The sequence below is a fragment of the Miniopterus schreibersii genome, assembly GCF_964146895.1.
Source record: "Miniopterus schreibersii genome assembly, chromosome: 2".
NCBI lineage: Eukaryota > Metazoa > Chordata > Mammalia > Chiroptera > Miniopteridae > Miniopterus > Miniopterus schreibersii.
The window spans coordinates 138,332,296-138,348,319 of record NC_138102.1 but is presented as its reverse complement, the minus strand read 5'-3'; the positions used below and the strand labels follow the sequence as shown (position 1 = coordinate 138,348,319).

At 41.2% G+C, this 16,024-nt stretch overlaps 1 protein-coding gene and 1 pseudogene across 4 annotated transcripts in view; one reads left to right on the top strand and one right to left on the bottom strand.

The window, feature by feature from the left end:
• Positions 1-1,280: 1,280 nt before the first annotated feature.
• The window catches only part of SARNP (SAP domain containing ribonucleoprotein), a 46,197-nt gene continuing 31,453 nt past the window's right edge, over positions 1,281-16,024 (bottom strand). For 2 of the 3 annotated variants that reach the window (XM_081130484.1, XM_081130486.1), the window contains 2 exons: positions 4,099-4,188; positions 1,281-1,566 (listed from right to left, as the gene is read on the bottom strand). In XM_081130484.1, the coding sequence (XP_080986610.1) occupies positions 1,525-1,566; positions 4,099-4,188 (132 nt within the window). In that variant the 3' untranslated portion in view covers positions 1,281-1,524. Of the gene's footprint in view, positions 1,567-3,648; positions 3,698-4,098; positions 4,189-16,024 lie in introns of all 3 variants that reach the window. The other variant, XM_081130485.1, reaches the window with a different exon arrangement.
• Positions 4,401-6,237, top strand: LOC308553584 (eukaryotic peptide chain release factor subunit 1 pseudogene; annotated as a pseudogene). Its single transcript has 3 exons — positions 4,401-4,484; positions 5,166-5,643; positions 5,940-6,237. The product of its transcript is annotated as a eukaryotic peptide chain release factor subunit 1 pseudogene (transcript).

Sequence of the window (16,024 nt, the reverse complement as noted above, 5' to 3'; positions counted from 1 at the left end):
AAGGTGCCAAGCTCTTAAGCTTTATTACCAAACAAAAACCAACCGTAAGTAGGTCCAGGAATAAAGATTAAGAGGAGGAAACCTTATACAAACACATCCAAAAAAATGAAGTAGCACGTCTTAGTCTATGTGAAACTTCAAATGCAAAGCAGCCTGCTTAGGAAAAGCCACACCTTTCTAAGTAGGAGGCCCAGCAAGTAAAATGGATTTTAGTAGTATCTAAGAAATGTTACAACCAAAACAGCAATAGTATACTTCTGCAACAGAAGACAAACTAGCAAAGGGCTTGATTAGAAAGTAGAAGCCGCCCGGTCGGGCGTGGCTCAGCAGTTGAGCGTCGACCTAGGATCCAGGCAATCAGGGTTTGATTCCCGGTCAAGGCACATGCCCGGTTGCAGGCTGCAGCTGATCAATGACTCTCTCATCATTGATGTTTCTATCTCTCTCTCTCCCTCTCCCTTCCTCTCTCTGAAATCAATAAAGATATATTAAAAAAAAAAAAAAGAAAGAAAATAGAAGCCTCCAGTCCACTGTTTATGTTCCCAAAGATTCTAGGCAATAATGCTTAATACCTCTGACATCCTGTCATGCTTTGAATCCCTACACTTTCTTCTAGTTCTGAGGGGTATCCGGACCATCTCCTTTACTGAACTGCATAACCAACAAGGTTCCCACATGTTGGCTGAAACGAGATAGTATTACACCAGGTCACTTTTGAAAAAAGGGCCCTTCTGGGCTCCATTCTATAACAGGCTACCAATCATTAGCCCTTGTATTTACATCCTTTGCACCTTCTAAAACCCAGAGTTTTCACCCCAATGGGTCACATGAACCTGCTGAAGTAAAAGACTCAGGGTAGCCCAGCCAGGCGTGGCTCAGCGGTTGAGCATAGACCTAGGATCCAGGAGACCGGGGTTTGATTCCTGGTCAGGGCACATGCCTGGGTTGCGGGCTGCAGCTGATCAATGACTCTATCATCATTGATGTTTCTATCTCTCTCTCTCCCTTCCTCTCTCTGAAATCAATAGAAGATATATTAAAAAAAAAAAATCCTCAGGGTAAAACTTGGCCTCTTCAAGGAGGATAAAGAGGTAAAAGGATGCCTATGAACATGAGAGAATATAAACAGGCTTAAAGCGATGGGCTCAATCCCTTTCCTTATCCTTTTTTCTAGTGGGTAAAGGCATTATGGCTAACTCCCTATATCTGTCCCTGAAGCTCCCCGTATCTGATCTAATCTGGCTCTAAGAACTCAAAGGAGTACATAATAAAACACACTGTTCTCTTTTCTAAAATTTTTTTTATTAACAAGCAAAATAATAATTAAAAAAACACAACACAACAACAATTTTAAAGTTGAAACAGCAGTAAATCAAATTGCTACTGTAGTTCATGGATGTACCTGGGGTACATGCTCTTTCATTGCGAGGCAGGACCTAGGCACATGACTGTGTATTTAGGAATATGTGACCAAGAAGAGTCAGAGAGATGGAAATCACTGGAGAACAGAAAACAAGTGTCTCATCAGGCAATCCCAAAGCGCTCTGCTCTTTTCCTCTTCTTTGCCTATAAGGAAGAAGCAGGAAGAGAAAAATTAGATTGCAAGACAATAGTGGCCTGGGTTCCTGGCTGCTTTAATCCAAACTCACATGGACTGTCACAAGGTCAAAGAAGGAAGGCAGGCCCAGGCTTAAGCTTGGCAGCCAAAGATTTCATTTCTGAATTTCTCGTTATTCAGTTAGAGCTGGGGAGGTTTGGTGGAAAAGGAGGGTGAGAAAGGGAGAAGACTATGAAGAGTTTGTGGGGGGAAATAGTGGTAGGAATGGAAAATGGAAAGATGCCTGAAGGAAAGAGGGCCACTCAGCCTTGTAGCAAGTTAGCCTTGAAACAGAGAAGTCTTAACAGGCTGATGAAAGTCTTCCATTCAGTGGGGAGATGGGAGATTTCAGAGGAATAAGGGTTGACCAACGCTCTTTCGTGGGGATGAGGGGAATGCCCTTCTGGGCAGTCAGGCCCACACAACAGCTATTTCTCAGGGCTCCAAATCCAAAGAGGCATAAAATCTTCAATGCCAACATAATAAATGGGGAGAGGAGGGAAGTTCCCAACATTGATCTCTTAAGGGAGAACACACTGGAGAGAGGGTACAAAATGGGGAGGGGGAGAGAAGAGAAAGACATTTTTGTTCTAAGAGTGCCTCACAAAACAGCACCAAATCCATCCTCACTCCAACCACTGTCCCCAGCAAAGGGGAAGCTTCTTTTTTATTCTATTCACACAGGAGGATTAATTTAGATTAAAAAGAGCCAAGTGTATATAGGCCTGGACCACTCCACCTAGATTGACACAATTCTTTGGAATCAAATAAAAGTCATCTGGCTCATGTAAACTGCATGAACCTCAGAAGTTACTTCTTCCTTAGATACACTGACTCTCCCAACAAAGGCCAATATTCCTTGCCACCCAACAAAATCCTCATTTGCCTTATCTTGGAGAGGCCAAATGTACCAGCTTAGTGAGCATAGCAAGTTTCCTTGGGAAAGAGGGAGTAATTTTAACTGGAATTAAAACAAGCCTACGTTTACTTCTAGCTCATCCTCGCAAATCACTAAGTAAGCAGATACTTACTATAGGTAATGATTTATTCTAAGTTAGCACAAAGAACACAAACCCCTCTAAGTTTTTTCCTAGTGAATAATATAAACTAATAAGAGTCTAAAATTTTCAGGGTTTATTTTTATTATTCATAAAGAAACTTTGTAAGATTTTGAGAGTGTGAGATAATAAATTTTCAGAGGATATCTCCAGAGGCAGATGGAAAGGAGGAAGTAAATTTGGAATAAATGGGAGAAAGAACATTCCAAACTCCTTACCACCCAAATAATTTCTATAATTCAAAACATATTCACTATTTTAACTGTTCTTTACGTACACCTCAGATGATACTTGGTCTCCGTTACAGATACTCTCAAATCAGCAAATCAGTATTGTCTGTCAATGTTCTGAGCAGTCTTCCAATGCTTAAATAGTCTCAGTGAATGTGAGTTACTCCAGGGGAAGCTGGGATGTGTATGAACATAAGTCTTAAAAAAAGGCAATCTTTCATTTTGAGAAATTATTTGTCAATAAAGTGATAAGAATAAGAAATGGACTCAGTGGACTCATCTGAGTCCACTGTCCTATTCCAGAGGGGAATTAGGCACAACTACACTTGTGTTTGGGTTGGATATGGCCTTCATTAAATGATCAAAGAAATATGCCTGGCAGCTTATCAGACATTGCTTCTTATTAAATACTCACAATATGAGAGGTGTTATGTCAAGCACTCTACAGAGAACCATCCCAATGATGTGAGACACATTGATTGGCTGCCTCCCACACACAGCGATCAAGCCTGCAACAGGCTGGGGATCAGGCCTGTTTCCAAGGTACATGCCCTTGACCGGAAATTGAACTCAAGACTCTTCAGTACATGGCCTGGCCTACTTCTTAAGTGCTCAGACGACAAGGTCTTTTGTCTTTTGCTTGACAGCTGTTACAAATTATGGTACTTTTTTTTCTTTTTTTCATCAATTTTATTTATTAGATTCCACAAATAAGTGAGATCATGTGGTATTTGTCATGTTCTGACTGGTTTATTTCACTTACCATAATAATCTTCAGGTTAAGGTACTTTTCTTAACTTCAGTTTCATCATCTGGAATGCAGAGATATTAATACCTACCTGAAGTGGTATTTTAAGCATGAAATGTTTCTATGTAAAAAGGGATGATTCGTCCTGGCCAGTGTGGCTCAGAGAATAGCACTGGCTCATGCAACGAAAGGTGGTGGGTTTGATTTCCAGTCAAGGGCACGTACCTGGGTTGCAGGTTCGATCCCTGCCTCAGTCGGGGAGTGTGCAGGAGGCAACCAATCAATTTTTCTCTCTCTCTCCTCATTCCCCTCCACTCTCTCTAAAAATCAATGGAAAAAATATCCTCAGGTGAGGATTAAAAAAAAAAAAAGAAGTAGGCCAGGGAAATAACAGTGTCTCACCACTCCATCTGTTCACCCTCATTTCCCTTCAAGGGCTCTATGAAGCATTTATATATATTTTACCTCTGAATCCTCTGTGGTTCCTGTTCCAGCTGAACTTGTGACAATTCCAAATCGTTCCTTCCTCTTTTTCAGCTTCTCATCATCTTCAGACTGTTCAGGGACAAAGAAAGGGTTGAAACAAGTTAGCCTCCATTCACAAAGTAAATGAGAATAAAGCATAACTTATGGGTCACAATAAACCAGCCAACCTTATGATAAAAACTAAGGATCACACAAACAGAAAAAAATAGACAAGATAAGCTAGCATATAGTATGTTGTCCCTAAAATGACCAAAAACTTAATTTTAAGTAGGGCCTCGAAGATGGCGGACAACCCCAGCCACCAGGAACATGGAGATGGGAAGATCACAAAACTGATTAAGAACTTGGAGGCGGCCCTAGCCAGTGTGGCTCAGTTGGTTGAGAGCCTGGTTGGATTCCTGGTCAGGACACATACCCAGGTTGCAGGTTTGATCCTCAGTCGGGGGTACATGTGGGAGGCAACTTATCGATGTTTCTCTCTTTCTCCCCCTCTCCCTTCCTCTCCCTAAAAAGCAATAAAAACACACTAAAAAAAAAAAAAAACTTGGAGGCTGCCCGCAGCAATGGCACAAGCATGATATCACTGATCATTCTTCCCAAAGACCAGATTTCACGTGTGGCAAAAAGGTTAGCAGGCTGTTGGTTCTGGCCAGTGTGGCTCAGTTGGGTGGAGCATCCCATGCACCAAGAGGTGGTCAATTTCAATTCTAGGTCAGGGCACATCCTAAGTTTTGGGTTGGATTCCCCCCCCAGGATCAATTAAAAAACAAAACAGCCCGGCCGGGCGTGGCTCAGTGGTTGAGCATCGACCTGGGATCCTTGGGGTTCGATTCCGGTCGAGGCACATGCCCAGGTTGCGGGCTCCATCCCCAATGACTCTCTCATCATTGGTGTTTCTTTCTCTCTCTCCCTCTGCTGCCCTCTCTCTGAAATCAATAAAGATATATATAAAAAATAAAAAAATAATAAATAAAAAACAAAACAAAACAAAAAACAAACGCTTAAAAAAAATACTTTAGCAAATTAGTTTGGAACTTCATCTAAAGTCAGGAGTAAACCATCTTTCAGTCCTGGAGCCATTACATCTGTATAACAAAGACTCAAACTTTAAAACAAAGTACCTGCAAATGGCTCAGTTGTTTACCATGGTACAATTGTAACAGAAGGAGGAAAGCAAAAGAAAGTCAACACTGACTCTGAATCAAACCAATTAATACATTATTGTATTTGTGTGATAAATTCCATACAGAGGCTCTTACAGAGCACTACTTTCAGATGACAGCAAATTTGGCTTCATTGTAATAGATGGTAGTGGTGCACTTTTTGGTGCACTCCAAGGAAACACAAGAGAAGTCCTGCACATATTCAAAGATCTCTCAAAGAAACATGGTAGAGGAGGTCAGTTAGCCTTGTTTTTGCCTGTTTAAGAACGAAAAAGCAACATAACTATGTTTGGAGACTGGCTAAGACTGTTGTGCAGCTGTTTATTTCTGGGGACAAAGTGTATATGGCTGGTCTCATTTTAGCAGGATCAGCTGCCTTTATGATTTTTTTTTTTAAACCCTCAACTGAAGATATGTTTTTATTGATTTAAAGAGAGGAAGGGAGGGGAGAGGGGTGTGTGGGAGGGAGGGTGGGAGGGAGGGGGAGGGAGAAGGGGAGAGAGGCAGAGACAGAGAGAAGCATCCATTGGTTGCCTCCTAAATGAAGCCCAACTGGGGACTGAAGCCGAAACCTAGGTATGTGCCCTGACCAGGAATCCAACGACAACCTTTCAGTACACAGGACTACGCTCCAATCAACTGAGCTACACCCATCAGGGCTGGATCAGCTGACTTTAAAACTGAACTAAGTCAGTCAGATATGTCTGATCAGAGGTTGGAATCAGAAGTTTTAAAATTAATTGATATATCCTATGGTGGTGAATATGGATTCAACTAAGCTACTGAGTTTTCTACTAAAGTCCTCTCCAATGTGAAATTCATTCAAGAGATGAAAGTAATAGGATTATACTTTGATGAACTCAGCCAGGACAGAGAAAAACATTCTCTAACTCCGGAACCAGAGAAGAATAAATCTCATTTCACAAAGAGACAAGACAAAAACGAACTAATTTAGAGCATGCCCCTGCTGGAATAGTTTGCTAACAACTATAAAAAATTTGGAGCTCTGGCCAGTGTGGCTCAGTTGGTTGAGCGTTGTCCAGTGCACTGAGGGTTAGGGGTTTGATTCCTGGTCAGTGCACATGCCCAGGTTATGGGTTCAATCTCCAGTTGGGGCGTATGTGGGAAGTAGCCAACCAATGTTCCTCTCTCACATTGCTGTTTCTCTCTACCCGTCTCCCTTCCTCTCTAAAAATCAACTAAAAATAAAAGTATCTTCGGGTGAGGATTAAAAAAAAAATTAAGAGCTACATTGGAAATTGTTACAGATAAGTCACAAGAAGGATCCCAATCTGTGAAAGGATTTGGTGGAATTGGGGGTATCTAGTGGCACTGAGATTTTTAGAGTATGGAATACTAAGGAGGAGATGATGAATTTTTTTAACCTTGATGACTACTATAGGTAGTTGACATGGGTCCGGCAAAATGAGTTTCACCCTCCTGCATCCAACCCAAGGAGCATACCCATGGTGGAATCCAAACAGATCCCTTCCTTATAGTTGGGACATTTCCAGAACTTAACCCACGAGCACTGGATATTGGGGGGGAAAAAGAAACAAAATCTGACTGAATCCTATACTTTGGTTTGTCCCTGTGTCAGCGCAGCAGGCTACAACTTAGTTGTGTGTTTTTTTAAATATATCTTTATTGATTTCAGAGAGGAAAGGAGAGGGAGGGCTAGAAACATCAATGATGAGAGACTCATTGATCGGCTGCCTTGAGCCCGCAATCCAGGCATGTGCCCTGACCAGGAATCAAACCCCAATCACCTGGATTCTAGGTCAACGCTCAACCGCTGAGCCACGCCCGGCCGGGCTACAACTTAGTTCTTAAATGCCACTTTGGGCTAATTTAAACAAGAACCCCAACTAGATTTTTATGATGAGCAAATAAAAATCTTTATGTGATTAGGTAAAAAAACAAAAAACAATCAGAATCCCAGCTGTTACTTTTACTCAGTGGTAAAATTAGTTGTTCTTGTATTTTATGAAAAAGAAAATGATTTTTTTAACCTTCATACATAGAAGCAAAGATACTTTAACTGCTGTAAACCTTCAAAAGTTAACAGAAATGAGATCGTAAAAATAAATAAATAAATAAATAAATAAATAAATAAATAAATAAGGCCTCAATACTCATAAGACAAGTTAAAAAACAACAACAGTAAATTTCTATGCTGAAGAAACTTTTGTAGTTCACAGAGCTGGGCTAGTTAGTTAAACAAACTGAACAGGGAAAGCTGGATAGCTGCCCTGCTTTTGACTGAAGAGATGCTCCTGTGATCACAGGAACAAAGGCAATTCCTTGGCTGGGGTCAACAGTAGAGGTATTAAAATATTCCTATGTTTCTGTAGGTCTCTTGATTGCCTTTCCTTTTGACTCTGTAGGTTTGGGGACACCCAGAGACACAGTCTGCCTGCAGACTGCAGGAATATCAATCCTTGGGGTTTTAAAAAAATTCCACCTCAGGAGCACCACACAGCAGCTTTGTTCAAAAGTTTGTTTGAACTCTTTTGACCTGACCTTACTTTGGTTACCAAAGAAACTATCCTGGCCCACAGTGAGGGTGGGTATGTGTGAACTGAGTAGAGGGTCTCCTGAGGTGTATGAGAGGAAAGATTCTATGCCTAGATATGCCAAGTTTGGGGGGGGGGGGACGGGGGACGGGGGACAAGACACCCAGACAGCCCATCTGAGTTTAGATATTTAGTAATCCTAGGCCTGGGCTTTTAATTACTGGTGACTGGGTGTGCAGAGAAGGTGGAAAATGAGAAAATATCTGTTAAAGTGGGATAAATGAAGTGGCAGGTCTAGGTCCTGATGGGAATATGTATGAGACTCTTACCCTTAACAATACTGGATGTGAATAGTAGCTTAGTCTTTAAACAACTCTAGGAGAATGCCCAGCTTCAATTGTAATTTAGTAAGCTGAAACATCCTCTCCAGTTACAGGGCAGGCATCATGAGTCTCTTGGATGCTTAGAAAAGGTGCACAGTATCTCTCTCTTAGATGACTACAGCTGGTTCCTTGACTCGCCTTACTTCAAAATCATTTCAAACTATTCAGAGCTTTTTCAGCTTGAGAAACATTTTCATTTTCTCCCTTTTGCTGCACCTGCCTTCTACTGATTAAGAAAGGAGCTAAGGAACGTTGGTGGCTATGAAGGATTGAAGAATTCCACATATTGAGTTATCACTTAATTATAGTGTAAAACTAGAATAGACTTTAAAATTTATTGATTGATTTGAGAGAGAGAAACATCAATTTGTTGTTCTACTTACTTAGGCATTCACTGGTGGATTCTTGTATGTACCCTGACCGGGGATTGAACCCACAACCTTGGTGTATCAGGACAATGCTAGGGCTAGAATAGAATACTGCCTACATAGTTTTTCTGCCTTTTCATTATAACCACCAGCAAAACCCATAGTGGCTGCAAAACTGATGTAATCTAAACTATTGTAAAAGACTGAGCCAGGTATCAAGAAAAAAGAGTATCTTGTCTTTAACTTTAATAATTATAAATTAAAATAATATTATAGCCACTAACATTTAAGTGCTATATCTCATTCACTTTTTATAGCAATCTTAAAAATAGTAGGTACTGCCTGGCCGATGTGGCTCAGTGGTTGAGTGTCGACCCATGAACCAAGAGGTCACCGATTCCATTCCCGGTCAGGGCACATGCCTGGGTTGCGGACTCAATCCCCAGGCGCCGATTGATGGTGTTTCTTATCGATGTTTCTATCTCTCTATCCCTCTCCCTTCCCCTCTAAAATAAATAGAAACATATTTTTAAAAAGTAGTAGGTACTATGACATACGTAGTACGTACTTCAACTAAATTCATTTTACAGATAAGAGAGCTGAGGCCTAGAGATATTAAGTAACTTGCCCAAAGTCTCACAAAGTCTTATACATAGTAAGGGGCAGAGCCAGAAATGCAACCCAGGACATTTTTACTCAAGAACCCACCTTCCAGACTTTACCATCTCCTCAGGCATTTTACATAAGCATTTCTTTGGAACAATAGCAGAATGGAAAAAGTGCTTAATTCCCAAGGGATAAGAATTACTAGGACCCATAGCTAAAAGTTGTGAACTACTTTAACGACTTCCATATCACTCAAATAACTTGAGTCAATGCTAGGATCCTACTCCTGATTCTTACCATACCAAATGTCTCCACTTTATAATTAACTAGGGATCTAAGAAAAGGACTCCAGTTAGTAATCTATTTTTAAAATTTATTTTAGAGAGAGAGGGAGGAGGAGAGGGAGTGAGAGAGAGGGGAGAAAGAAAGAGGGAAACATCAATTGGTTGTCACCCATACATGCCCCAACTGGGGGACTGAACCCACAACCTGGCTATGTGCCCTGACTGGGAATCGAACCCACGAGCCTTTGGTGTACAGGATGACACTCCAGCCAACTGAACCACACCAGCCAGGGCTCCAGTTAGTAATCTTATACTAAAATTTTCTCAACCAAGTTTGTTTCTAATTCTGGCTAACCGGCTATTCCATCTGCTGAACTGTAATAAAATAATTAGGACGGTTTCCAATGAACACAGGCCTCTAGATTTTTCCTTACCTAAGTTACTAGGAAAAGTTCTGTCTACCACCACCAAGATAAAAGTGAATAATTGGTGTGGATTGGTTGGGCGTCATCCTGTGTACCGAGGGGTCAAGGGTTCAATTCCCCATCAGGGCACACACCCGGGTTGCAGGCTCAATCCCCAGTAGGGGGCATGCAGGAGCAGCTGATCAATGTTTCTCTTCCCCTCTCCCTTCCACTCTCTCTAAAATAAATTTTAAAATATTTTTTTTAAAAAACTGAGTAAGGGATATAAATGAAAATTTCAAAACTAGAACTTCTATAGAATATTCTAGATAAAAATATCTCCATTTCACTAAGTCTCCGGGCCAGGTGCGAAATAAAAGGAACATTCCATATTCTTCTTGTGGAGAGGCAAGACTAGACTCTATCTTGCTAAACTTCCACACTTCAATTCAATGCTAGGGATACTTTAGCAAGTTCAAATTACAAAATTACAGAAAGGGAGATGCTACTCCTGAAACCCAGCCATTCTCTCAGTACAAACCCTGGGACCACTCCCCTCACAAATCTCATCTCAAAGTCCATTTGGAGCCTGGCTGGTGTGGCTCAGTGGTGAGCACTGACCTATGATCCAGGAGACCACAGTTAGATTCTCAGTCGGCCCGGGTTGCAGGCTTGATCCCCAGCAAGGGGTGTGCATGAGGCAGCCAATCAATGACTTTCTCTCATTGGTGTTTCTGTCTCTTTCCCCCTCTCCCTGAAATCAGTAAAATTATAAAAAAAAAAAAGTCCATTTGGAATGTGTGGGACATCCTTTTTTCTGGTTCCCTATTTTGCTATATCCTGAAATGGGAATTTTGAGCTCAAAGGTGAGGCAAGAACAAGGGAGGTAAAGAATAGGGGGAGGGAAAGGATACACTCTCTAGCCACTAAGGATAGTATCAGAGATTTCCCCATGAGCTTCCTTTTTAATCAAATCTTTGGTGCTTCTCCTGGAGATCCAGGCAGAGCATCTGGTCCAAATCTACCCCGGTGGGGGGGAATGGATGGGGATGGGGACAATGACGACAATGACAACAATAGAGATTCCCCCCACTCCCTACAAACAGCCTGCCCACCCCTCACCAGCAGAGACCAGTGAGGGTTTATTTTGTGCAAGCCTGCTCTTCCCTCACCACCCAGAGCCCCTCAGCTCCCGTCCTAAAGCCTCTTTCCTTCTTGCCCTGCAGGGAAAGGGCACAACAGGCCCAGTAAATCAACACAGTTCTAATGATCTCTCTCACTTGACCCTTCTAGCGTGACGGTGTCGCATGGAGACAAATGTACAATAAACTTCACTCCATCTTTAGCTCCTTGCTGACAGATTTTGATTCATGGGATGGTGAGACCCATCTGAGGGAAATTACCTCGATCAAAACGTATTTCTCTGCCTTCATCAGGCCAATGGCCCCCCGGCCATGCTCAAATGCACAAATGGGGTTATGCATCTGCAGGCAGCACTGACTCCTCTAGCTCAGTGTCATATGCATTTACAAACCTTTTCCTTCTTTTCAACCCCCACCCCCACCCCATGCCCCTCCTGCAAGCCCTCAACCACTAACAAATCTTTATTCTTCCCATGCATGTTTCTGTGTCAGAAGAATAGTGCTGGAATCTGAAGTGCCCTTATTTCCTATTAAATGAAAACTCTTAAACACATACAACTTACATCCAAAATCTGAAGAGAAACCTGTCCTCACTAACTAAATGCAGGCATTCGGTGTTCAGATTGACCCATATAGTTCATTTCTTCCATCCTGTCACTCAACATTTAAACAGCAAGCCAAGTGCCTGGCTCCAATAATTTCAGCATACATAATAATCCTACTTCCCCAAAACTGCCTTTTCTTTTTAAAAGCTCATTGATAAAAATTAAAAAGGGAATTGTGTAAAAGAGGAAAGCCCATTTATAAGAAGCACAGGACAGAAAGCATGATATATATTTAATAAAGCCAAATATCCCCATCAATCACTATCACTGTATTTTCCAAACTGAACCCTTCAGAAGACATTTTCAACTTTCCAAAAATCACTTTTGTCCTTGTTTCTCTTTCGTATTTGAAAAATCCTCAAGCAATATAAAGAAAATAATACCTGCTGAGGGAAAAGACTGAGAAATTCAAAGCAAGAATATAAATTACATGTGTGAATGTGCTTAGTATGTAGGAACTATCATATAGGTAATTGAATAAATATTAGATATTAGTTTTACTGTAACATTCCTTCTGGTCCTTGAAACAAAGTGTGAGACTACCAACAATTTGAAGCTAACAATGCCATATATTCTTCATTAGAAGTGAAGTCACCAAAAGTTGGTAAGAATCAGGCTCATTACCAAGGCAACAAGGAAATTCCTTTGGGCTGCAAGGCAAATGAGTATTTGGAAAAATGACTAAATTTAGGGTTAAAGTGTTGCAGAACAATAACCAAACAAAACCAGTCTTCTCTACCAAGTGCTATTAACCATCTTCTCTTTCTGGAACCCTAAATCTGTGCTGCCAAGCTTTACTGACTTCATCATCCCTAATAATTAATGACTACCAAAAAAAAAGATATCTATATAAGGAAGTATTTGAAGGAACTGAGCAAGGATCCAATTTCTAACTTTGTGGACCCAATCCCAGGTACTTTAATGTCTCTGAGGAACTGCTTTCACTGAATTACCCAACATTGGTTTCTATCAACAATTTCGATAACACTAAAACTGTAAAATTAATCCACTCACTCACTAGTCATTCAGATATCTACTGAGTGTCTATTTTTGGTCAGGCACTGTATTGGCATTGGGAATAGAGAGGTGAATAAAACAAAGATCCTTAACCTCATGGGCTTATGAATCCACAACTGAGTTACTGTAAAGATGTGTGCCACTGTTCATTACAGCACTGCATTATGAGGAGCCATGGGAAAATTTTCTTTCTGGTCCCCAGAACCAAAATAATTGCTAGTTTTTACTGTCCGAACCCTGTGAATAACTAAACAGTACAACTGTGTTCTCCTCTTTCTACTGACTACTATAAAGTAGCCAACTATGTGACCTCTCTCTGGGGAGTGACTCTGAAAATATTTTTATTAAAAAGGAGAAGCCAGTCCTGGCCTATGTGGCTCAGTTGGTTGGAGCCTTATCCCATGCACGGAAAGGTTGCGGGTTCGATTCCTGGTCAGGGCACATGTCTAGGTTGTGGGTTCGATCCCTGATCAGTCACGTAAGGGAGGCAACCAATCAATGTATCTCACACTGGTTTCTCTCTTTCTCTCTCTCTCTCTCTCTCTCTCTCTCTCTCCCCCCCCCCTCCTTTCCTCCCCTTCTAAAATCAATTAAAAAAAGAAAAGGAGGGGAAAGACCAGAGTATCGTGGTGAAAGACAAACATGAGATCCAGAGGTGGAAATCTAACACCCAGATCCCAAGGTAGAGGCTTAGCAGACAAGATGAAGTGCAGTTAGTTCCAGGGTTGCTGCTGTACCCTTAAGAACTTATTCCTCTTGCCCAGGCCAGTGTGGCTCAGTTGGTTGGAGTGTCCCATCCCCTTTCCCCCTCCCTCTCTCTCTCAAAAATAAAATCAATAAAAACAATAAAAACATACCCCCCCCCAAAAAAAGAAATTTTTCCTAAATATAATGACATTAATTTAAAAATACCTTACAGCCCCAGAAGAAAAAAGAGAGGAGATACTAGGTTATAACTAGAAAATTTTAAAATAAAGGCTCTTGTCAATGGTTTCCATGGCATATACACTGTAGCCAGGAATTAAGTCCCAAATCGAAGGCCAACTGCAGTAACAGGCAGTCTGAATAGCTCAGACATTCTTTCTAAAGTGATTGCCTCTTTTTATGGCAGAGTACCAAGAATAAGCTCTCAACCCAAAATGGAATTCTACCTTTGTTATCTTCCAAACCAAACTTGTGTCTTGAAGATTCAAATTCAAGAGAACATTTTTCAAAACTTACTAATTTTATCCTGAATACAACAAATACTACTATTCTAAGCTTAGTGTTCTAGGGTTACTTGCTCTGCCAAAAGGAGTCCACTTTGATTTAATTAGCAATAGTACCCCATGGACTGTGTGTTGAAAGCATTCACCTTCTTCAATCTTATTACCAGTACCACTCTGGATCATAAAGAGAAACTAGAAGAAACAAAACAGTGACCCAAATGTAATGCAGGCTTATTTAGGGAATTTGAACTCAGTAATTCCCAAAACACAATTGAGCAAGAGTATTTTCTGAATTCAATTAAGAGACATAGTCACTATTCTTAGAGGAGACCAAAAGCATTAACCAAGCCAGGCATTTTTCCTGGTCAGTGCAACAAGCTCACTCACTTACATCATGCACAGGAAGCAGAAATTTCCATCTAAAGAATTCAGCCAGTTATCTTTACAAGTAAGAAAGGCATTTAAGGGAAGCTCAGGTACTGCTATGAATTGGAGCTGGCCATTCTCCTGTTTAAATGATTAAGCTACTGTTCACATCCAACACTGTTCAATGTAAAAGTCTCATATAATACATTCCCATCAGGAACTAAACGCTGCCACTCTATTTTTTAAAAAAATATTTTTATTGATTTCAGAGAGAGAGGAAGGGAGAGGGGGAGAGAGAGAAACATCAATGATGAGACAGAGTTACTGATTGGCTGCCTCCTGCATGCCCCCTTGCTGGGGACCTAGCTTGCAACCTGGGCATATGCCCTGACCGAGACTCTAACTGCGATCTCCTGGATCATAGGTCGATGCTCAACCGCTGAGCCACACTGGCTGGGCAATGCTTCCACTTTATTTATCCCACTGTAACAGTTATTGTCTCAGAAGTCTTTCCCCTGGAGTGATGGAAAAGAGGCTAATATTGACCTAAGATGGTCACATTTTGCAAAATTAACAAATAACTGTTCCCTTTTGAAAATGAATTACCACACTACATTAACAGTTCTCAGGTCAACCTGATTTTCCAAGTGAATGTAAGGTAAGAGTGAGGCAAAAAGGAAAAGAGGGAGCTTTATGGTCAAATCCTGACTCTCACTGCCACGTGACTGACTGATGGCAAGATGAAAAGCAGAGCCTGGGGGCTTTCAGGCAATGGTAGATTAATAATGACGTGGCCTTGACTTCCCAGAGGTAAAGGTTATGAAACACTCCAGGGTAAGTGGGCTTCCAATTTCATACTCTCAGGGTGAATGACAGCAACTGATGGTTTTTCTCTCAGAAACACTTCAATGCTTAAACACACAGCTGTCCCCTCCCTGCCCCAGTTTCTGAAATTCATCTGTACATGTTTACTCCTGAGCCTTATGCCAGCCAGACCGCAGAATATGGGGTGGTCCTAAAAACCAATGCACAGAATCTAAAAGAGGACTAAAAGTGAAAGACTAGGAGAGGGCATACTATCTTAGCACATGCAGTACACAGTAAAGAGACATTCTAACCGCCCCCCCCCCCCCCCCCCCCCGCCATACATAACACACTTCCGAAAACAACCACCTTACATACTCTCAACAATCTTTCAACTGTGAGGTCAGAATCAACTTTCTAGGGCCAGAAGTCCCCATCTCCCTTCCCTTAAAAGCCAAAAAGCTGTTGCTTTTAAAGATAAGTGATGTAGAGCCTGGAAGAAATGTCAAGAATAAAGCTAAAACCTTTTGAGGGGAGGTAAACGTTGTCTTGGCCAAAATATACAGAGAATGACGGATGACAGTTACCCAAGAAGTCACAAATTTAGAATGAGCACTAGGAAAACATTCTTTTCACCTCCAGTATTTTAAAATGCAGATTTCTGGCTTCACCCAACGTAATAAATCTGAATTTCAAAAGGAAGAGCTTAGGAAGCTGAATTTTAAAAAGGGTTCCCTGGTGACTCATGTGAAGCTATAGTTGGTAATAACTGCAAATAGCTATGAGTATAGACAAAATTTAAAAAATTTCTCACCAAGTCCAAAGAAGGCTGTCACTAATTCCAATTTGTCCCTCAAAGCACTAGGGGCCTTCCAAAAAAGTTTAAGATCCCTACAATCAGGATATCTCTGCTGCAGAAGTGTGAAAGGAAAAAGAAAGTTAGGAAGGAATCACAGCTGGCTCTAAAGAGCACACACCTGTCTTGCTGCCTTCCTAAATCCAAATAGAGGAACAGAAAGACACTTTTAAGCCAGAGGAG